Below are 24,664 nucleotides of genomic sequence, written 5' to 3'. Positions count from 1 at the left end.
AGAACGCACCCTTTTAAACCATTCATGCCTACCGCGAATTTGGGCGGTTCTTTCTTTGCTCTCATTCATGGAGACACACATAGCTTTTAAAGTTCCATCCAAGTTGACCTTGGGAGGAGCACATCTAACTTTCAAAGCATCAATATCACAAGACATCCTATCAACGCTCTTAGCCAAATCGTCTATTTTGAGTAGTTTTTCCTCTATGGACGCATTGAAAATCTTTTGAGAGTTGATGAACTCTTTGATATTACTCTCTAAATCAGATGGTAATTTGTTGTGATTTCCATAAGTGTTGTTGTAGGAATTGCCATAATTGTTAGAGGAGTTACTAGGAAAAGGCCTAGGAACATAGTTTCCTCTAAAAGCATTGTTGTTGCCAAAATTGTTCCTACCAACAAAATTAACGTCCAAATTAGCGTTTCTACTCTCAATCAAGGAAGATAGTGGCATGTCATTAGGATCTAAAGGAGCATTTCTACTAGCAACCAAATTCATCAACTCGTCCATCTTAGCACTAAGCGAGTTAATTTCTTCTATAGCGTGTACCTTTTTGCTAGCAGGTGACCTTTCAGTGTGCCACTGAGAGTAGTTGGCCATGATATTGTCTAGGAGTTTTGTAGCGTCTCCTAACATGATTTCCATGAACGTTCCACCTGAGGCGGAGTCCAAGATATTGCGAGAAGCGAAATTCAAACCAGCGTAAAAGATTTGTATAATCATCCACAAACTCAAGCCATGAGCGGGACAATTTCTAATCATTAACTTCATCCTCTCCCAAGATTGTGGAACATGTTCATGATCAAGTTGCTTGAAATTCATGATATCGTTACGTAGAGAGATAATCTTAGCCGGCGGAAAATACTTGGATATGTAAGCATCTTTGCACTTATCCCAAGAATCGATACTATTTTTAGGCAAAGAAGAAAACCAAGTTTTTGCGTGATCTCGCAACGAGAAAGGAAAAAGTTTCAACTTAATCATGTCGTTATCCACATCTCTTTTCTTCTGCATATCGCAAAGCTCGATGAAGGTATTGAGATGGGATGTGGCATCTTCACTAGGAAGGCCAGAGAATTGCTCTTTCATAACAAGATTCAGCAAAGCTGCGTTGATTTCATACGATTCCGCACTAGTGGCGGGAGCAATCAGAGTACTAATAAAATCATTATTATTGGTACTCGAGAAGTCGCAAAGTTTGGTGTTTTCAGCCATGATGACTTCAACAAACCGACAAGAACACAAGCAAGCAAGAAAACTGGCAAAGGAAAATGGCAAAGGGCAAAAGAAACGGCAAAAAGGCAAAAGGAAAAGGCAAGGGAGAAAGGCAAATGAAAATGGCAAATGTTAAGTGGGGGAGAGGAAAACGAGAGGCAACTGGCAAAAAAGGTAAATGCAAGAGATGATTTTGTGACACCTACTTGGATAGATCTCCTTCCCGGCAACGGCGCCAGAAATCCTTCTGCTACTGCGACAACAGACCTTCCCTGGCAACGACGCCAGGAATCCTGCTGCTACGGCTACGCCTATAGGGACTTCCTTGGAAAATATGCAAAGGATTTTCCCGCGGCCTTGGAGCCTTGCGTTGGTGTTCCCTTGAAGAGGAAAGGGTGATGTAGCACAGCGGCGGTAAGTATTTCCCTCAGTTTTGAGAACCAAGGTATCAATCCAGTAGGAGGAGCGTTCACAAGTACCTGCACAAACACAAAGAGCTTGCACCCAACGCTATGAAGGGGTTGTCAATCCCTTATAGATTGTTTGCAAAGTGAGAACTGAAAGCAAAGAGTAACAAAGCAAAGTAAAAGTGAAAGTGGAAATGATAGTTGTGAATAGACCCGGGGGCCGTAGTGTTCACTAGTGGCTTCTCTCATGAAAGCAATTAGACGGTGGGTGAACGAATTATGGTCGAGCAATTGATAGAACCGCGCAAAGTCATGACGTTATCTATGGCAATGGTTATATCTATAGGCATCACGTCCAAAACAAGTAGACCGATACTTTCTGCATGTACTACCATTACTCCACACGTCGACCGCTATCCAGCATGCATCTAGTGTATTAAGTCCAAAAGAACAGAGTAATGCCTTAAGCAAGATGACATGATGTAGATGGACAATCTCATATCTACGATAAAAGCCCATCTTGTTACCCTTGATGGCAACAACACGATGCGTGCCTTGCGGCCCCTTCTGTCACTGGGAAAGGTCACCACACGGTATGAACCCAAAACCAAGCACTTCTCCCATTGCAAGAATCATAGATCTAGTTGGCCAAACAAAACCCAAGACTCGGAGAGACTTACAAGGATATCAAATCATGCATATAAGAAATCAGCAAAGACTCAAATATATATCATAGATAATCTGATCAGAAATCCACAATTCATCGGATCTCGACAAACACACCGCCAAAGAGGATTACATCGGATAGATCTCCATGAAGATCATGGAGAACTTTGTATTGAAGATCCAAGAGAGAGAAGAAGTCATCTAGCTACTAACTACGGACCCGTAGGTCTGAAGTGGACTACTCACGAGTCATTGGAGAGGCGATGATGTTGATGTAGAAGCCCTCCAACTCCAAAGTCCCCTCTGGCAGGGCACCGGGAAGGGTCTCCAGATGATATCTCGCGGAAACGGAAGCTTGGAGCGACGGAGAAGTGTTTTCGTGGATGCCCTGATTTTTTCTGGATTTTTAGGCAATTTATAGGCCAAAGACCTAGGGCAGTGGAGCGCCAGGGAGGCCACAAGCCTAGTTGCCGCGGGCCCCCTGGCTGCGGCAACAAGGCTTGTGGGCTCCCTGCCTGGGCCCTCAAGCCTCCCGATCTTCTTCCATTCTGGAAAAATTTATTTCGGGGATTTTATTCCGTTTGGACTCCGTTCCGAAATCAGATCTGAAAAGAGACAAAAACACAAAAAAACAGGAACTGGCACTTGGCACTGAATTAATAAGTTAGTCCCAAAAAAGATATAAAAGGTAAACAAAACATCCAAAGTTGACAAGATAACAACGTGAAACCATCAAAAATTATAGATATGTTTGAGACGTATCACTTTCTCATGATGATCGCACCATGCTTGACACTTCTTGTACCGGTTCTTTTATGAAGAAAGATATTGACTTCAAATGGAATTTATTGGAGAGAATTAAACGCAACTCTGAAGATTGGGAGCTTGAAGAAGGTAAGGAGTCATGTATGAATTTCACTTTTGATTGCGTTAAATCCTTTGTTGAGACAAATACTTTTTGTGACTTTAGCGCTAAGTATGGACTTGACTCTGAGATAGTAGCTTCATTGTGTGAATCCTTTGCTGCTCATATTGATCTCCCCAAAGAGAACTGGTTTAAATATCATCCTCCTTTAGAAGTCAATGTAGTTAAACCCACTCCAGTTAAAGAGAAAGTCATTGCCTATAATGATCCTATTGTTCCCAGTGCTTACATTGAGAAACCACCTTTCCCTGTTAGGATGAACGATCATTCTAAAGCTTCAACTGTGATACGTAGAGGCTACATTAGAACACCTACACCCCCCAAGCAAATTAGAGTTGAACCTAGCATTGCTATTATCAAAGATCTTCTATCCGATGATGTTGAGGGACATAATATTCACTTCTGTGAAGATGCTGCTAGAATTGCTAAACCTCACGCTAGAGACAAACATAGGCCTGTTGTTGGCACGCCTGTTGTTTCAGTTAAGATAGGAGATCATTGTTATCATGGTTTATGTGACGTGGGTGCTAGTGTTAGTGCAATACCTCAATCCTTATATGATGAAATCAAAGACGAGATTGCACCTATTGTGATAGAACCTATTGATGTCACTATTCAGCTTGCCAATAGAGATACTATCTACCCTATGGGAATTGTTAGGGATGTTGAAGTCTTGTGTGGTAAAACGAAGTATCCTGCTGATTTCCTCGTTCTTGCTACCACCCAAGATAGCTTTTGTCCCATCATATTTGGTAGACCTTTTCTCAATACTGTCAATGCTCATATTGACTGTGAGAAGCAAACTGACACTGTTGGCTTTGAAGGTGTGTCACATGAGTTCAATTTCTCAAAGTTTGGAAGACAACCTCATGAAAAAGAGTTGCCTAGTAGGGATGAAACTATTGCCTTAGCCTCTATTGGCGTGCCTCCTACTGATCCCTTAGAGCAATACTTGCTTGAGAATGAAAATGATATGCATATGGATGAAAGGGGTGAGATAGATAGAGTCGTCTTAGAACAATATCCTATTCTTAAGGATAACTTGCATGTTGAACTGCTTGGGGATCCGCCCCCACCAAAGGGTGATCCTGTGTTTGAGCTTAAACAGTTGCCAGATACTCTTAAGTATGCTTATCTTGATAAAAAAGAGATATATCCTGTTATTATTAGTGCTAGCCTCTCAGAGCATGAAGAAAAGAAGTTACTAAAAACTCTGAGGAAGCACCGTGCTGCTATTGGATATACTCTTGATGATCTTAAGGGCATTAGTCCCACTCTATGCCAGCACAAGATCAAAACTGATCCTGATTCCAAACCAGTTGCTGATCATCAAAGGAGATTGAATCCTAAGATGAAAGAAGTAGTAAGAAAAGAAATACTAAAGCTCCTGGAGGCAGGTATTATTTATCATGTTGCTCATAGCGATTGGGTGAGTCCGGTGCATTGCGTCCCTAAGAAGGGAAGCATTACTGTTGTCCCTAATGACAAGGATGAATTGATCCCACAGAGGATTATTACTGGCTATAGGTTGGTGATCGATTTTAGGAAACTCAATAAAGCCACTAGGAAAGATCATTACCCTCTGCCTTTTATCGACCAAATGCTAGAAAGGTTGTCTAAACACACACACTTCTGCTTTCTAGACGGTTATTCTGGTTTCTCCCAAATACCAGTTGCACAATCTGATCAGGAGAAAACCACTTTCACCTGCCCTTTCGGTACCTTTGCTTATAGACGTATGTCTTTTGGCTTGTGTAATGCACCTGCCACCTTTCAAAGATGTATGATGGCTATATTCTCTGACTTTTGTGAAAAGATTGTTGAGGTTTTCATGGATGAGTTCTCCGTTTACGGGTCTTCTTTTGATGATTGCCTCAGCAACCTTGATCGAGTCTTGTAGAGATGTAAAGACACCAATCTTGTCTTGAATTGGGAGAAGTGCCACTTTATGGTTAATGAAGGCATCGTCTTAGGACATAAAATTTCTGAAAGAGGTATTGAAGTCGATAAGGCTAAGGTTGATGCAATCGAGAAAATGACATACCCCACATATATCAAAGGTATAAGAAGTTTCCTTGGTCATGCTGGTTTCTATAGAAGGTTCATTAAAGACTTCTCTAAGATTTCTAGGCCTCTTACCAATCTCTTGCAAAAGGATATTCCTTTTGTTTTTTACGATGATTGTGAGGAAGCCTTCGAAATACTTAAGAGGGCTTTGATAACTGCACCTATTGTTCAACCACCTGATTGGAACTTACCTTTTGAAATCATGTGTGATGCTAGTGATTATGTTGTTGGTGTTGTGCTAGGGCAAAGAGTTGACAAGAAGTTGAATGTTATTCACTATGCTAGTAAAACTCTAGAGAATGCCCAGAGGAACTATGCTACTACGGAGAAGGAATTTTTAGCAGTCGTGTTTGCATGTGAAAAGTTCAGGTCTTACATAGTTGATTCCAAAGTCACTATTCACACTGATCATGCTGCTATTAAGTACCTCATGGAGAAAAGGACGCAAAACCTAGACTTATCAGATGGGTTCTCTTGCTACAAGAATTTGATTTGCACGTTGTCGACGGGAAGGGTGCTGATAACCCAGTAGCAGATAACTTGTCTAGGTTGGAGAACGTTCTTGATGACCCACAACCTATTGATGATAGCTTTCCCGATGAGCAATTGAATGTCATCAATGCTTCACGTAGTGCACCGTGGTATGCTGATTATGCAAACTATATCGTTGCCAAATATATACCACCTAGTTTCACATACCAACAAAAGAAGAAATTCTTCTTTGACTTAAGACACTACTTTTGGGATGATCCTCACCTTTATAAGGAAGGAGTAGATGGTGTTATTAGACATTGTGTACCTGAACATGAACAGGGACAGATCCTACAGAAGTGTCACTCCGAGGCCTATGGAGGACTCCATGCGGGAGATAGAACTGCACACAAGGTATTGCAATCAGGTTTCTATTGGCCCACTCTCTTCAAGGATGCCCGTAAGTTTGTCTTGTCTTGTGACGAATGTCAAAGAATAGGCAATATTAGCAAACGTCAGGAAATGCCTATGAACTATTCACTTGTCATTGAACCATTTGATGTCTGGGGCTTTGATTATATGGGACCTTTTCCAAAATCCAATGGGTATACTCACATCCTAGTTGATGTTGATTACGTCACTAAGTGGGTAGAAGCTATCCCCACTAGCAAGATGCTGAAAGAAGTTATCTGTAACGCCCCGGACACACCCGTCGGCGTTTGTTACTCCTGGCGGGATCTAGACTGGCCCCACATATCAATACTAGTCTTTTATGCGCACTTTGTCCTCACTCATGCGCACCCGGGATGAACTTCCCGGTCGGTCACCCATCCTAGAACTACTCCAAGCTGAGCACGCTTAACCTGAGAGTTCTGTCCGAATGGGCTCCCGGAAAAGAAGGAATTCCTTATTGATATGAGTAGTCTATCATCCCTAATAATCCAGGCTATCACATACACCACCACTCAGAGGAACCGACATCCTCGTCGGGCCACAGGAGCGTTCCCTCTTGGTACAAATGTCTGTGCATCCAGTCCAGTACATGTACCATGCCGTGTGCCACGACGGGTCACAAACGTCATGAAAAACATGCGAGAGGGGTTAATCATAAGTGGATGCTGTCCAAGTAAGGGCAGTACCCAAGCGCCGGTCCACCGACATATCAAACTATCAAAGTAACGAACGTGAATCATATGAACATGATGAAAACTAGCATGACAGAAATTCCCGTGTGTCCTCGGGAGCGTTTTTACTCTTATAAGACTTTGTCAAGGCTTGTCTCTTGCTACAAAAGGGATTGGGACACTTTGCTGCACCGTTGCTACTTTTGTTACTTGTTGCTTGCTACGAATCATCTCACCACACAATCACTTGTTACCGACAATTTCAGTGCCTGCAGATTTTACCTTGTTGAAAACCACTTGTCAGATCCTTCTGCTCCTCGTTGGGTTCGACACTCTTACTTATCGAAAGGACTACGATTGATCCCCTATACTTGTGGGTCATCACTCTCCTTGGTATGGTGATTATGCTAATTTCATTGTTGCTAAATATGTCCCATCCAGCTTCACCTATCAACAAAAGAAAATCTTATTCTATGATTTACGACATTACTTTTGGGATGTCCCACATCTTTATAAAGAAGGACTAGATGGTGTTATTAGACATTGTATACCTGAGCATGAGCAGGAACAAATTCTAAGGAAGTGTCATTCGAGGCCTACGGAGGACACCATGCCGGTGACATAATTACACACAAGGTATTTCAATCCGGTTTCTATTGGCCTACTCTTTTTAAAGATGCTCATAAGTATGTCCTTTCTTGTGATGAATGCCAAAGAGTTGGTAATATTGGTAAATTTCAGGAAATGCCTATGAACTACTCACTTGCTACTGAACCATTTGATGTGTGGGGTTTTGACTTTATGAGACCTTTCCCTTCCTCTAATGGGTATACTCATATTTTAGTTGCTCTTGATTACGTTACTAAGTAGGTAGAAGCTATTCCAACTAGTAGTGTTGATCATAATACTTCTATTAGAATGCTTAAATACATTATCTTTCGGAGGTTTGGTGTCCCTAGATACTTAACTGATGGTGGTTCACATTTTATTCATGGTGTTTTCGTAAAATTTTAGCTAAATATGACGTTAACCATAGAATTGCATCACCTTATCACCCTGAATCTTGCAGAAGATTGTTAATAGGTCCATAAAGAATTGGTCTAAGAAACTTGATGATGCATTGTGGGCTTATAGGACTGCTTATAAGAATCCCATTCCCATATAAAATGGTCTATGGAAAAGCTTGTCATTTACCTCTTGAGTTAGAACATAAGGCATATTGGGCAATTAAAGAACTTAATTATGATTTTAAACTTGCCAGTGAAAAGAGGTTATCTGATATTAGCTCACTGGATGAATGGAGGACACAAGCTTATGAAAATGCTAAGTTATTTAAAGAAAATGTTAAAAGATGGCATGACAAGAGAATTCTAAAACGAGAATTCAATGTAGGAGACTGAGTTCTTTTGTACAATTCTCGTTTTAGATTTTTTGCAGGGAAATTCCTATCCAAATGAGAAGAACCTTATGTTGTCGAGGAGGTTTATCGCTCTGGTGGTATAAAAAATAATAAATTCAAAGGTAAAAACCTGAGGGTGGCGAATGGGCAAAGAATCAAGCATTATATTTCACGCACACCCATTAATGAGAAAACTAATGTCATCCAAGTCATAACACCGGAGGAGCACATAAATGAAGTCTTACGGAACACTCCAAAACTTGAAAAAAGGGTAGGTACATGGTACGGTAAGTAAACCGACTCCAAAAATTCCAAAAAAATATTTTTTTTACTCGTTTTGGAATTTTGGAAAAAATATAAAAATAAAACAGAGTCGAGGGGACCCACGAGGGAGGCACAAACCAATAGGGCGACCCCCTGGCCGCTCCCTAATGGCTTGTGGGGCCCTCGTGCGCCTCCCGGACTCTGAATTCTTCATGATCACGTATTCTTACCTGGAAAAATTCATTATATATACTCCCGTGTGTTTTGACCATCGCATCGCGAGATTTTCCTCTATTCTTGTTTCGAGCTGTTTTTCTAGCATGCCTGAGAATATGTCATCTCAAGATTCAGATGGAGAGAGGTATATGTTTCCTACTATATTTTGGACCCAAAGATCTTTGAGGATATCTATCCCTACCTTTGGTCCACAAACGAGGAAGAGGACAATGATTTGGAGGAAACAAAGGAGGCCAACTCAGATGGGGATAAAGTTCTACTACCCCAGCCTGAAGATATGCATGTGAAATTCAAGAAGTCAAGTCTCCAAACGGGTAAATAAATCTAAGGATCAGTTTATCCCATCACATTTTCTGTAGGGAAGCAAGATGGGATTATATAAAAAGATATTGAAGCTTGAGCAAGAAAACGATGACTTGAGGGAGGAGAATTTTATCCTCCGAGTAAGCTTAAGAAGAAGAATGTCCCTACTACACCACCACCATCACGTGAGAAGGATGCTTGAGTACATTGGTATGGGCACCACCCTTGGCTTGTCCCATGCTTTGGGGGAAGTGCCCCGATATCGTATCATCATCACTTCCATCATTACTATCTATCTTAGTTCGATCCTTAGTTGTTTCGTGATTTGGAGAAATAAATGTCAAATTTGCTTTGCTTAGAATTTTTGCTTTGAGTTCCGTCTATCCTTGTAATCGAGTATGCGAGTTATATAATAAAAATTAGTTGAGTTTTTTTGGTTTACCTGTGGGCACCCATCATCTTAGCATGTCAATAAAAAGAAAGATAAAGATCATATGCTCGTCTTATGAGAAGTAATGACTTCACACAAAAAGGGCATATGTGGTAAAAGTTGTTGATAGTAAACAAACATAGTATTAGTCATTGTTGCAATTTAAGCTAGATTATGATCGAGGAGAGGAGACTCACATATAAAAACACTATCTTGGACGTCTTTTATGATTGTGAGCCTTCATCGGATATTATATAACGATCAAGTTTTGATGTTGGAAATGGAAGATAACGTAACGATCATGGTAGTCTATATTCACATAGAAGTTATATGGTCTTGGATCCTTCAAAATGTGATGCTTACTTTAGATCCTTTGCTAGCCCAAAAATTCCGCACTAAGTAGGGGCATCCATAACCTTGAAACCTAGTTTCTTGCCATGAGACTCCACAATACCTATCTATGGATTGAGTAAGATCCTTCAAGTAAGTTCTCATCGGTGCATCGAGCAATAAAAATTGCTCCTAAATAAGTTGATGTCATGCAATTCAATGGTGGCATGATGACATGATGATGCATAAAAATGGAGTAGCATACATGGGATCTGCGGCTATTACAGTAGAGAAGTAGAGATTGGTAGTCGTAAAAATAATCTGTCACCGCCGCATATTCAGATCTTGGTCGTCGTCATTTGGCCTATTATAAAGGTTAATTCAGAGCCAAGTGTTTGCTTACAGCATGTCTAGTAGATCTCGTATAATACTCCGACCCGCAAAATAACCGTTAAAATATAGGTCCATGTAAAGAAAAACTATCCGATCAAATCCCGCAAACGCATCGGACCCGTAAATACTTTTGCTAGGCGCGGCAAAATTCTCACATCAATCCGCGAAAATGCAGGTTCTCCCCCTCGTCCCGTCGGTGCCCTATATATAGGGGGAGCGGTTGGGAGGGGGAGGGAGGATTTCAGCCCGCACTTTTCCTCACCCACCTCGTCAGGCCATCGCCTACGATTCCAGCCATACCAACCATCGGGATCACGCCGGCGGGCCGCCACACGCCCGAGATTGACCTCCACCATTTCCTCCTGCCTCGGTCGACCGAAAAATTGTAGATCGACGACTGTTTTTCGCGACCGTCGGATTTGATATTTTCGGCCACCGACGGCTGCACCAAGCCATGGATTGGTCGGGAAGCACCCCGCACAGCCCAGGCAAAACCCCAGCGCCGCATGCAGGTACTAGTTCGTCCTCTAGCCGCCGTCGTCGGTTTGCCAGCAAGTACTCGACCGGTCGTCGCCCGGGCTTGGCGCTCGCGCAGCGGCTCGCCGGCTCCCCTATGCCGCTAGTACCGTGCGATGACTAGACACAGACAGTGTTGCGGCTAACATCTAGCACGCCTTAACACCCGGGATGGGTATTCTTCAACTACAACGACGGGCATGTCCTTGTTTTCGTTCGGCTTTGTCAACCTATTCGGTTCAATTTCGATAGCTTATTGAGATGGTCATGTGTGTATTGTTTTGGGAAAAAGAATACATCGCATTTCTTGACAGCAAGAAACTTAATAGATATTCGTGCACTCATTAGTAGAATTGATGCTAATGATATGATTGCATGTGCAATTAGAAAAAAAACTAGAAGGAAAGCAACGTCTAATTCTTTAGAATAAAAGCCGAAGGATAAAGAATGCAAGATCAAGAATCCGCAGATCAACAATGAATGCATGAAGTAGATATTGATCCAACTAGTGGGAACAGTTATGAAAGTTGGATATTTTCTAAAATACTGAATTTTGATTCTTGTTTTCTCTGGTCTTGCTATTCTAGCAAAGATTTAAGATTATTATGTATCCAATGACTTTAAAAAAAATAAAGAAACAAAGAAATGTGTTTTATGCCCGAAACTGAAATGCAAATTACTGATTTACGGATCGGCAGCAGAAGGCGGCCGAGCAGACCCCGCGAACCGGACTTGTAAAAAGATAAAAATATTTTTTTTACGGATCCAGTTTACGGGGTGTGCTCGGTCGTCACCAGCGCCGACCCGTAAAATCGTTTTTCTGTAAACGCATTTTAGAGATCGGCATTATACGGAGCACCTCTAACCGTTTCCAACGGGCAAGAAACGGAAACGGGTCTGTAATATTTTGGGAGTAATTGTCATGCCGCTGGGCAGGAGGTTCTGTAAAACTCAAACTATATTCTCCTCTTATTTAAAGAATGAGGCAAATCTTATGCCTCTGTTTCAAAAAAAAAGGAAGGGTCAGTTCATCTTCAAGCACGTACGGCTCATAGCCAATCAATCAATTAAATGAGTGTATATGCAAACCAGATGACGATCGATCCATTGCTCCATGCTGATGGATTTTCATTCAGCATATTTGTAGATTGTGGTGGTGTACTGGTGTTGACATCTTCCGCCGGCGGCGCATGCTATCAATCTGCATGGAAATCAGCCGAGGGCAGCGTCTCGCCTTGGCGCTGGAAGGCTTCGCCGCGGGTGTTCAACGGAACTGCCGTGGAGAGGCCCCTTCTTTCTTTTCTTCACGGCCAAGTTGATCTCTGTTGGGAGCGTTCGTAACTGCCGCTTGGAGGGGTTCTTTCTCTCTCAGCGGAGAGACAGTGAGACACGTGCTACATGTTGTAAAGCAAAAGCAAAAAATTCACTTAGATCCATTTTTATGTGATAGATCCACTTATATACAAGATTAAGGGGTGTGTTTAAGAAATACCTTTTCCCAACAGACACCTTCTGAAAGGCATCCCTTCCATATAATTAATTACATGCAAACTAATCCGTGGTTGGATGGTTAGGAGGACTGTGATATCCCCTGCCCATTAGAGTTCAAGTCCTAGAATTGACGTTGGTGCTTGCATTTTTCTGGATTTATTAGGTCTTCCGAAGGGGAGACTATTGTAGATTTTTTTTTAAAACTTAGGCGTAAACTAAATTGGCTTCATGGGAGTATTATGATACGGTATATCATATTAAATGTTATTATATTATTTTATGTCATATACATTAATTAACAAGAAAAAAGAGAAAGTGATATCATAATAGATAGTGTATTGTATTATATTAACCTATGATACAATATTATAAAAATAATATTTTTTAAGAGAAGGTGAAAATTACCTTATCGAATAATTAAACAAAAAATATCCAGTTAATTAACAAAAATCAATATTACAGAAATAATATCATACATAATATTATATACTAATATCATATACACTATACTGATACTTTTATTACGAGCAGCCTGCAGCCTGAAGGTTAATTCAGAGCCAAGTGCTTGCTTAGAGGAGCACCTTTTAACTGTTTCTTGCCCGTTAGAAATTAAAGTAATGCTTAGTGGACTGGAGTACACTTTAAACTGACCAGTTTCCTCCCCGCGAAAAGAAAGCTGACCAGGTTTCACGGGAGAAAGTGAAGGAGCACCATCCAACATCGATCACACACGCTGCGTACGCATGATGGATATTGTTTGCGTGCATATATCTGCGCGTCAGCTCGCTCAACATTTTGCCTCCGGCTCCGGAGATCACTCGGCGCCGTCGGTGCGTGCGTGCGTGCGTGCGTATATGGCGGCGTGGTCTCTGCTGGCGCGTGATGTGTCCGACCTCTGCATCGGCAAGCCGCCGCTGAGGTGGCTGCCCCCGTCGTCCACCCTCGCCCGCGCCGTCGCCGAGCTCGAGGCAAGCGGAGGGCCGGACGCTGCCGTCGCCGTGTGGGAAGGCCGGGCGGGGGCGGCCGTGGCGGGCAGGGTCCGCATGGCCGACGTGCTCCTCTTCCTCTGCGTCGACGACGGCAGCCGCAGCGAGGCCACGCTCGCTGACCTCCTGGCAGCCGGCGGCGTGCCGCCGGTCCGCCGCGTGGAGCCCGATGCGAGGTTGGTGGCGCGCACGCGTCTCTCCCTTGGTCCGCCACGTGCATGCACCGATGCACGCTCGTCCAGCTCTTACTGAGACTAGCTTTGTTGGCTTGTGAACAGCGTGCTGGAAGCGGTGGACGCACTGCTGGGCGGCGCGCAGAGCCTCGTGGTGCCGATCAGCGACAACCGCCGGCGCCCAGAAACGGCGCACCTAGAACCAGAGTCGATGTGCTGGGTCACGGTGGAGGACGTGGTGCGCTTCTTCCTCGGCTCCGTCGCGCTCTTCTCCCAGATCGCCTTGCGCTCCGTCTCCGACCTCGGCGCCGTGCGCCCGGCCCGCAGCGCGCTCGCCGTCGCGCCTGGTGACGACGCACTCTCCGCCATCATGCCGCTCCTGCGCACCGCCCTGGCAACGCACGCCTCCGTCGCCTTGGTGTCATGCCGCTGCCTAGTCGGCGAGATCTCACCGTCGACGCTCTGCTCACTCGATGCATCCGTCGCCGCGCTCTCGACCGGCTTCCTGGTGTCCTTTGTCCACACTAGCCGAACCCCGCACTCAGCCGCCCTCCGCCTCCGTAACCTCCTCCATCCGATGTCCCCTTCCTCTTCCTCGCCATCCTCCTCCTCAGCATCCTGCTCTTCGTCCGAGGACGAGGACGAGGAGAGGAACGGCACGCCGGCATGCAGGAGCCAAGGCGGTGAGCATGGTTCATCATACTCGGCACGGTGGACCAAGGGGAGGGAGCCGATCGCGTGCCGGCGGCGGAGCTCGCTGGTGGCGGTGATGGCGCAGGCGGTCGCGCACCGCGTGATGCAGGTGTGGGTGCTGGACGACGAGCCGAAGGAGGAGGAGCTGGTGGGTGTCGTCAGTTTCCTGGACGTGCTCCGGGTGCTCCGCCGCCACCTGCTACGCGCGCACAGTATGGCGGACTAATCTCGGCTCCTCTCGGAATGCAAGAATTTCACCAACTGTCTTTATCTAAGCGCTGATGAAAATCACATTTTGCGTGAAGTCTCCGATGAAAACACCGTGAATGAAACTTAACTGAACCAAACCAAAGCAAAGCAAAGCCAAGTGAGGTGATTTTCTAGCTACTCGTGACTACTGTCCAATCCTTTTGAGCCCTGCTAGATGGCTGTCAAGTGGCAAGTCTTAACGTTTCCCAAACGATAACATCCACACGTCTGAATGTTTGCATTTCGCCCGGCACCGAACTTTGTTGATTTTATTTTGTCCGAATCTTGATAACGTTTTATAAAATTTGTGTGTCATGCAGGCAACATCGTGCGTATGGTTCGCCCGCACGACCCGTAGCGCGTTGCACCGTGTGGACGAATCAGCTTTCACCTATACAGTCAACATCTAGTCCACGCGTGTATGCATGAACAGATCTTCGCCCACACGATGGGCGTACGTTGCTAGATGTAACTGTAGTTATGCATACGTGTTAACTAAGTAAACACATATGACAACTAAACCCGAGCATGGACAGCCGGCCCGGTGACCCGGCCCGAAAAACCAGGATCAGGCTTTATCTTCGGTCCAGGTTCAGGCTTGAAAACGAGGCCCAATTAGTAGTTCGGGCCAGGTTCAAGCTTGGAAATATAAACATATTACACGGAGGTTCGGCCCGACCTGGCCCAAAATTCACCTTTTTAGTCAATTTGGCTCGGGCTCGAGCCTGAATTTTTTTTATTTTTTTTTTGGTCGGGTTCGGGCTTGGGATTTTCAGTTATGGCTTTCTATAGTCTGGCGCAAGGTATGCCTAAGTTTAATGGCAACTATGATTTATTGCTAGATGATAATTGCAATTGCACGTACGTGGCAACTAGATAAACACACATGACAACTATAATGAATCATACATGACAACTATGGTTGAACCACACGTGGCAACTAGTTAATCATATATGGCAACTATTGTTTGACCGCATAGGACAAGTAGTTAATCACACATAACAACTATAGTTTGATTACACGCGACAGCTACCGTTAATTAGACATGACAACTATAGTTAACCAAAATAAAGAAATTGTCATGATTTTACAACTACATTTGTCATTCTAGGTAACTAAAATTGTCATCCCTGAGGTAACTAAAGTGTCATCCCGCGGATAACTAATGTAGCTATGTCGGGACATGTGAACAGAGTTGCTTCGTGCCATAGGTGCGGCGTGAGGATAAATAGTAGTTGTTGGACGGATAGTATGAAGCAGTTGCGCCCACACGTGTGGGCAGTTCTGATGTTCGTCCACACATGACTGTGTGGGCTGTCTCCTGATTATGCCACATAGGACGTATGGACGGATGTCTAATATGTTACATGTGTGATGAATATCAAGACTCTAATGTTTAGCTTCCTTACTCACTGGCTAGCGTAATTTTTTTTTAAAAAAATCATTTTTTTTATAAATGTTCATGAGAAGTACAAAATACCATGAACTATAAGAAAAATTACATCAAGGTCTTCGGATTATCGAATGACCAATGTCGTCAGTAATTGACATGTCGTTGTCACCTCTTTCCATACTAAAGCCGGTATGATCTTATTCATGATAGCAAAAAAGTCTTTATACATGTGCCCCTAAGTCCAGAATCACAGTCGTCGTTGTTGAATCCGTATTCGACCTACACTCTTAGCGTACTAGTTTATTTCTCTCTTGCTACTATCTTATTTTGTTATCTCGTAATAATGGTATTCAGCGGGTGATTGTTAGCTAATGGTAAATGAACCTGTCGGTTTGGTTCTCGAAATGGAGCAAAACGGGGCAAAAGAGAGGGAAGTGGGTCAGCTGACCTCTGATTCAAGTGGGAAAAGCAAGAATTGTTTAAAAAAACATTATACAAAGCACAAATAAGTTGGCTCTATGGTGGCATAATAAGATCCAAAATGTACATTTTCATGTTCTTTAACTTTGATTTAATCATGTTTACAAGTATTCAACTACTTTTTTTAATAATTAACCACATAGCTACCTCGATTTTAAATTAAAAAGGTAATCTTGCAAGCCTTACTAAGCGGTTTGTTTAGATAGTGAGTAATAGTAACATGCAACTTGTTTCAAGTTTTGAATATGAAAAACCAATTTTGCAAATAAACTTTTTCCCTTTTTTGCAAAAAAAATGTTTCGAGTTTTTAATGAAAAACCAAATAATTTTTTTTAATTTTTTGCAATTAAACTATTTACGAGTGTGCTTATAGAAAATACTATTTGGACTAATGCGTTGATGTACACAGAAAAGTCATCATCCTACAAAGAAGTAAGAAGGTTGTCCAGGATAAATCAAATGGGTTCATATAAAAATTACTAGTCGATTGTATTTTTATTTCAAAACAACGGTTTATGGATTCTATGAGAAGCCTTTATAGATACCCTTGAGTTAATTAGGTAAAACAAAATAAAAAATTTATACGCTGCTAAATAGGGGAGCTCCTACCTGCCGCTCTTTGCTGCAGGGAGTCCTCGCACGCAGGGGGGACGGGGGGTTGCCCTGATTGGGTCGGCCCAGTTTTTTTCTCTCACAAATTTCTAATACTTAACTTTTTCTTTTTTCCTTTTCCTGTTATTTCCTTGCTTTTTTTCTTTTTCCGTTTGTTTTTTCGTTTTTCGTTTTTTTACTTTTTTATCAAAACGAACAAATGATGAATTTTCCGTCATTTTTACAAAACATGAATTTTATTCAAACAGATAACAAATTTGAAATTGCGGACAAATATTTAATGCACGAACATTTTTTGAACCTTGAGAACAAATTTTAAAATCAATAATAATTTTGAAAAATCATGAACAAATTTGGAAGCGCAAACAATGTTTTAAATCACGAACATTTTTCAAATCTTTAGAACAGAATTCTGAAATTGAGAACAATTTCGAAAAACCTTGAACGAATTTGAAAGCGCGAACATGTTTTTAAAGCACAAAGATTTTTTGAATCTTGAGAACAAATTAAGAAATCAATAGTAATTTTAAGAAATCCTAAACAATTTTAGAAGCACGAACATTATTTTAATCTTGAGAACAAAATTTTGAAACAGAGAACAATTTCTAAGAATCCCGAAATTTTTTAGAAGCGCGAACAAATTTTGAAAGCACAAACATTATTTAAATATTCTAAACAAATTTGGAAACCAAGAATAATTTTAAAAAATCCTGACCAAATTTGGAAGCATGATTTCTTTTTTTTGCATATTGAGAACAAATTTTGAAACCGACATCAACTGTGAAAAATGCCGAACAAATTTGGAAGCGCGAACATTTTTCTGAAAACCAGAATAATTTTTGAATTTATGAATGTTCTTGAATAACGGCAACTATTTAAAATTTAGAATATTTTCTAAAAAATTAAAGAAGTTTTTTTAAAAAATCTAGAGCATTTTTTGTGCGGAAACAGAACAGAAAAAAGAAACAAAAAATAATAAAGATAAAGAAAACAAAACAAAACCTGTTAAAGGAACCTTCTAAAAGTTTTTCCAAAACCAGAAAAAAAAACGGCTGGAAACCTCGAGAAGGTTCCCAAAACCGGGATCGAGACTAATGGGCAAGCCCATTAAAATCCCTCGCCTTGTTCCCCTGTTCGTTTGCCCGACAACTCGCCGCAACGAGCGGCAAATGGGTAGCGCTAGGAGAGGTCGGCATGATCGATTTCCTGGTCGGTGGACAGGTCCGGCACCGAAGCAGAAAGAGGGATTGAACACTTGTTTTCCTTTTCACCACACAAGATAAAACAATCAATGTAACGTCCTATTTTCTTAGCGCCTATAAGTAGTGTCTACCGTGTTTTTCTCAAAAAAGAAGTAGTGTCTGCCATGGAAATAGAGGGATCCTACACGGATTTCTCAAATTTACTATATTTTCCTAAATGCTTGTCCAAAAGTTTTTACGTTGATGAAGATGTCCTAGATGTTCCATTTCTTTGAACAGGAAATGGCCCAAGTACTCGCTATCCCAAAAACCCTGGAAGAAACAAACTAGTATCGAGAACGAAATTCCATCTCATTTCGTTCTCTCGTATGAACGCCATGGTATTCGGCTGGTGGGCTTGGGAGCTTCTATGCAGCGCTGCAGACGCTCTTTAACGATCCGACGCGTACAGTGCTGCTAGCATGGTGGCCCATTAGAGTGTTGTCCAGCTTTTTTATTTTTTGTCACAAAAATAAAATTATAAAATCAAAAAAGGTTTAGAGATTTAAAGAAAAAAGGTTAATCCATTTGAAAAAAAATCATATATTTACAAAAGTTCATCAATTTTAAAAAAAGTTCATCAGCTTTCAAAAAAAGTTCATTGAAAATGAAAAAAAAGTCCACCCAATTTAGGAAAAGTTCACTAATTTGTTGAAAGTTCAAAAAATTGTAAAAATTCAAAAAAAGTCATGTCTTTTTAGAAACATTCGTTGAATTGAAAAAAGTTCATCCATTTTCAAAAAGATTTTAATCAAAATTCCAAAAAGTTCATCAATATTCAAAAAACTTCATCAGTCTAACAAAATATTCACGAATTTAGAAAATGTTCATCAATAATAAAATAAGCTCATACTCACTCCGTTCCTAAATATAAGACATTTTAGAGATTTCATTATAAACTACATATGGGGCAAAATGAATGAATGTACATTATAAAATAGGTCTTGGTACTTCCGTATGTAGTCCATATTATAAATATAAAATCTCTAGAAGGTCTTATATTTAGGAACGGAGGGAGTACAATTTTTTTTTAAAAAAATCAACAGCTCCTATATGGGCCGGCCCATTTACGAACACCACAGGCGCCAGTTAACACAATTGCAAGTTAATTGATGCCTGTGGCGCTAAATAGAAAATGACGGTGGGCTTTCCCATTGTTTACCTGTATGGGCTAGAGAGAACTGAGCTTTCCACCCACGCACCCACCTACATTCGGCCCGATCTAGAAAGTGGCCCAAGGCGAGCAATTCTTACAGCAAAAACATTTTTTTTTGGCTTCTACTGAAAAGAAACGTAAAAGAAAAAAAGCAGAGGCTGCAATGTTCTGATTCCAGAGTGGTCAGACAAAGGATGTTTTTGCGTCTTTTTTCCTTGGGTTTGGCCGTATTCCCGTGAAAAACATGCCCATCCTACTCCCTTCGTTTTTAAATATAATATAGAGCAAAAGAAGTGAATTTATAATTTAAAATATGTCTATATGCATCCGTATATAATTCATAATAAAACCGTTAAAAAGATTTTATATTTAAAAACGAAGGGAGTACATTATAACTCACTCCTTCTCTCTATAAAGTAAAGGCAGTACTTCTGCCGATTCCTAAAAAAAAGAAACTGGCTGCACGCCCGCAACTGCGAACGTCGTATTATGCAAATGTTGTGTGTGGACTCTTTTCAACTCTATCATCTTAGCCCTACAATGAAAAAAAAATAAAGCTTAGAACGACACAACCGGTCTCTACCACGGCTATTCTAGTATCAAAGCAGAGCACTTGATGTGTAATTTTCGATCAACATGAGTTGTAACAGGACCAAGACACCGGCTTAGCAGTTGGCACCATGTCTTTGCCTTTCAACGGAAAAAATAGTCCGAACACGATGCAACTGACTATTTTAGTATCAAGGTGCGGCAATTGGTGTGTGAAATTGCGATTATCGCTCAATATTAGTTGTAAATAGAATCACGCATCATCAGGCTACTTCGGATACATGCTCTATCAGTGTGGTGGGGGATAAAAGCGTGTTTCATGCTCTCGTGGCTTGCCCTGAGACAAGAGCTCTAAGTGTGAAATATTACAGGGGAAGAGGGCTCAATTCTTGGGGGCCCATTGGATGCTAATCTTGTTGGATCACTTAACATCTCCAGTACGAGAACATATCTTATCCGTGTTCTGGAGAGCCTGACACTTAAGAGATCTGGATCTTTTATTATTCATCACAAAGCTACTTCCAAATTTAGGCCGGATCTTTCTTTTTTTTTTGGTAATAGCTGCATGGCTTATGTTGTAAGGGACGATTGTATTAAACCTTTTTGCTTAACTAATAAACAAGGCTGTTTTCAGAAAATAAATAAGAGCCGTAACAAAATGAAAGCACCCACGGACTTTAGAAGCATTTTATCCAATGACCCGCCGACACAGATTGATGAGTTATGCCGCGGCAACGCACGGGCATTCTGGCACCTCCAATTAAATTAACTAGCAAAAGGGTCCGTGCGTTGCAACGGGATAAAAAAATACCACATGATTTTAATTTTTTTATAATCATTTTGATTTATTAAAATAATAAGCTAACTAACTAATGTAGCCGGTCCTATCTTATTTTGTTAAAAATCAACCCGTTCATTGTTAATTCCACCATGATGAGAAATTGAGCGGGACAAGCAAAGCAAAACAAAGAGGCTACGTGAATTGATCAATGGATTGCTATCTTATTTCACTCATGGGGTAGAGAATGTGGGATCAGATGACAAACTGAAGGTGGTGTTTCATTCTCTGTCTCTACAACAATGCAATCTTACATTCAATACATTCATTCATCAGTAAACAAATTCCCACAAAACAAAATTTCTTGCCGGTGCTTAGCACACGGTTGGAGGCATGGGGAGTGGATCTCACCAGATGATGAGTCCTGCCGGATAGGATGAGGGGAGCAAGGGTTAGGCGCCTTTATCTGGCCATAAGGAGTCGCCGTTGCCGCGCTATAACCTCGGAGTTCCCCGTGTGAGCCATGGAGGCCCGCCTCCACCTGCAAGTACTTCGCTCCGCCGCGCCTTATCCGCGCGCCGCCGCCGTTCTGCATCGAGCAGACGGATCTGTTGGGGAACGTCGCAAGGGAAACAAAAATTTTCCTACGCGCACGAAGACCTATCATGGTGATGTCCATCTACGAGAGGGGATGAGTGATCTACGTACCCTTGTAGATCATACAGCAGAAGCGTTAGTGAACGCGGTTGATGTAGTGGAACGTCCTCACGTCCCTCGATCCGCCCCGCGAACAATCCCGCGATCAGTCCCACGATCTAGTACCGAACGGATGGCACCTCCGCGTTCAGCACACGTACAACTCGACGATGATCTCGGCCTTCTTGATCCAGCAAGAGAGACGGAGAGGTAGAAGAGTTCTCCGGCAGCGTGACGGCGCTCCGGAGGTTGGTGATGATCTTGTCTCAGCAGGGCTCCGCCCGAGCTCCGCAGAAACGCGATCTAGAGGAAAAACTATGGAGGTATGTGGTCGGGCAGCCGTGAGAAAGTCGTCTCAAATCAGCCCTAAAACCTCCGTATATATAGGTGGGAGGGAGGGGAGGAGGCAGCCTCAAAACCTAAAGGTTTGGCCGAAATTGGAGGTGGAGGAGTCCTACTCCAATCCTACTTGGAGTAGGATTCCACCTTCCCACTTGGAAACTCTTTCCACCTTGTGTTTTTTCCTTCTCAAACCTTATGGGCCTTAGTGGGAACTTATTCCAGCCCACTAGGGGCTGGTTTATCTCTTCCCATAGCCCATGAGACCCCTTGGGGCGTGACACCCCTCCCGATGGTCCCCGGCACCCCTCCCGGCACTCCCGGTACACTACCGATGAGCCCGAAACTTTTCCGGTAATGCACGAAAACCTTCCGGTAACCAAATGAGGTCATCCTATATATCAATCTTCGTTTCCGGACCATTCCGAAAACCCTCGTGACGTCCGTGATCTCATCCGGGACTCCGAACAACATTCGGTAACCAACCATATAACTCAAATACGCATAAAACAACGTCGAACCTTAAGTGTGCAGACCCTGCGGGTTCGAGAACTATGTAGACATGACCCGAGAGACTCCTCGGTCAATATCCAATAGCGGGACCTGGATGCCCATATTGGATCCTACATATTCTACGAAGATCTTATCGTTTGAACCTCAGTGCCAAGGATTCATATAATCCCGTATGTCATTCCCTTTGTCCTTCGGTATGTTACTTGCCCGAGATTCGATCGTCAGTATCCGTATACCTATTTCAATCTCGTTTACTGGCAAGTCTCTTTACTCGTTCCGTAATACAAGATCCCGCAACTTACACTAAGTTACATTGCTTGCAAGGCTTGTGTGTGATGTTGTATTACCGAGTGGGCCCCGAGATACCTCTCCGTTCACACGGAGTGACAAATCCCAGTCTTGATCCATACTAACTCAACTAACACCTTCGGAGATACCTGTAGAGCATCTTTATAGTCACCCAGTTACGTTGCGACGTTTGATACACACAAAGCATTCCTCCGGTGTCAGTGAGTTATATGATCTCATGGTCATAGGAATAAATACTTGACACGCAGAAAACAGTAGCAACAAAATGACACGATCAACATGCTACGTCTATTAGTTTGGGTCTAGTCCATCACATGATTCTCCTAATGATGTGATCCCGTTATCAAGTGACAACACTTGCCTATGGCCAGGAAACCTTGACCATCTTTGATCAACGAGCTAGTCAACTAGAGGCTTACTAGGGACAGTGTTTTGTCTATGTATCCACACAAGTATTGTGTTTCCAATCAATACAATTATAGCATGGATAATAAACGATTATCATGAACTAAGAAATATAATAATAACTAATTTATTATTGCCTCTAGGGCATATTTCCAACAGGATCATCCGCAGTCACTGTAGCTGTCGCGTTGATTTGATCCAGAAGTTGTGCTCGAGCGCCGAAACGGGGGCAGCAAGCGGGCAGAGGTACGGCCGCGGAGGCGGTGGGTTGAGACCGACAGCAGTGGTGGTTGAGGTCGGCCGCGGCGGCGAGTGGTGTGGCAGCGGCCTGGGCACAGGCCAGGATGGACCAGGGTTGACGCGATGCGCTCGAGCGCCGCAACGGGGCAGTGAGCGGGGAGAGGTACGACCGCGGAGGCGGGTGGGTTGAGATCGGCAGCGGTGGCGGTTGAGGTCGGCCTCGGCGGCCTGGGCACATGCCAGGGTGGCCCAGGATCGACGGGAGGAGGCGATGCGTACGGGTATAATTTTTGCAGCGAATCATTTTTTTCTTTTGTGTTGCAGATAAATGATGGAGCGCGGGTTTGAATAACAAAAATTACAGGGGATTTTTTATAAAAATGCCGCGGTGGGTTTTCCGACGGAAGCAATAGCCGCTTTATTATTATAGGTATAGGTACTAGCAAAAGGGCCCGTGCGTTGCAACGGGAGAAAAAATACCACACACTTTTAATCTTTTTATAATCAATTTGATTTATTAAAATAATAAGCTAACTAACTAATGTAGTCAGTCATATCCTATTTTGTTGAGAAATCAACCCATCCATTGTTAATTCCACCATGATGAGAAATTGAGCGGGACAAGCAAAGCAAAACAAAGAGGCTATGTGAATTGATCAATGGATTGCTATCTTATTTCACTCATGGGGTAGAGAATGTGGGATCAGATGACAAACTGAAGGTGGTGTTCCATTCTCTGTCCGTACAACAATACAATCTTACATTCAATACATTCATTCATCAGCAAACAAATCCCCACAAAATAAAATTTCTTGTCGGTGCTTGGCACACTGTTGGAGGCATGAGGAGGGGATCTCACCAGATGATGAGTTCCTGCCGGAGGAGGGGATACGATGAGGGGAGCAAGGGTTAGGCGCCTCTATCTGGCCATAAGGAGTCGCCGTTGCCGCGCCATAACCTCGAAGTTCCCCGTGTGAGCCATGGAGGCCCGCCTCCACCTGCAAGTACTTCGCTCCGTCGTTCTGCATCGAACAGACGCATCATCCCCAGTCACTGTAGATGTCGCGTTGATTTGATCCAGAAGCTGTGCTCGAGCGTCGAAACGGGGACAGCAAGCGGGCAGAGGTACGGCCTTGGAGGCGGGTGGGTTGAGATCGACAACAGTGGTGGTTGAGGTCGGCCGCGGCGGCGAGTGGTGTGGCAGCGGCCTGGGCACACGTCAGGGTGGACCAGGGTCGACGCGATGCGCTCGAGCGCCGCAACGGGGGCAGTGAGCGGGGAGAGGTACGGCCGCGGAGGCGGGTGGGTTGAGATCGGCAGCGGTGGCAGTTGAGGTCGGCCGCGGCGGCGAGTGGTGTGGCGGCGGCCTGGGCACAGTCCAGGGTGGCCCAGGGTCGACGGGAGGAGGCGATGCGTACGGGTATAATTTTTGCAGCGAATCGTTTTTCCTTTTGCGTTGCAGATAAATGATGGAGCGCGGGTTGAATAACAAAAATTACAAGGGGTTTTTATAAAAATGTCGCGATGGGTTTTCCGACAAAAGTAATAACCTAATCATTATTAGGTAGGTATAAATATAGATAGGTATAGATATAAAGGGAGGGCAGGGGACG

General features: G+C 43.0%; 2 protein-coding genes across 2 annotated transcripts in view; one reads left to right on the top strand and one right to left on the bottom strand.

Annotated features, from left to right (window-relative positions):
• LOC123428311 (E3 ubiquitin-protein ligase AIRP2-like) overlaps positions 1-24,664 on the bottom strand; it is a 94,936-nt gene that overhangs the window by 51,685 nt on the left and 18,587 nt on the right. The gene's annotated exons all lie outside the window — the stretch shown is intronic.
• Positions 13,444-14,585, top strand: LOC123428312 (CBS domain-containing protein CBSX5-like). The gene has a single exon (XM_045112509.1). It carries the CDS (start codon positions 13,609-13,611, stop codon positions 14,314-14,316), a length of 708 nt encoding a protein of 235 aa, XP_044968444.1. The 5' UTR covers positions 13,444-13,608; the 3' UTR covers positions 14,317-14,585.

This window comes from Hordeum vulgare, chromosome 2H, assembly GCF_904849725.1.
Source record: "Hordeum vulgare subsp. vulgare chromosome 2H, MorexV3_pseudomolecules_assembly, whole genome shotgun sequence".
NCBI lineage: Eukaryota > Viridiplantae > Streptophyta > Magnoliopsida > Poales > Poaceae > Hordeum > Hordeum vulgare.
This window is presented reverse-complemented; position numbering and strand designations above follow the sequence as displayed.

What these genes read in the sequence shown, in the direction of transcription:
- LOC123428312 (XM_045112509.1), top strand. Translation starts at nt 13,609, where the DNA reads ATGTGCTGGGTCACGGTGGAGGACGTGGTGCGCTTCTTCCTCGGCTCC.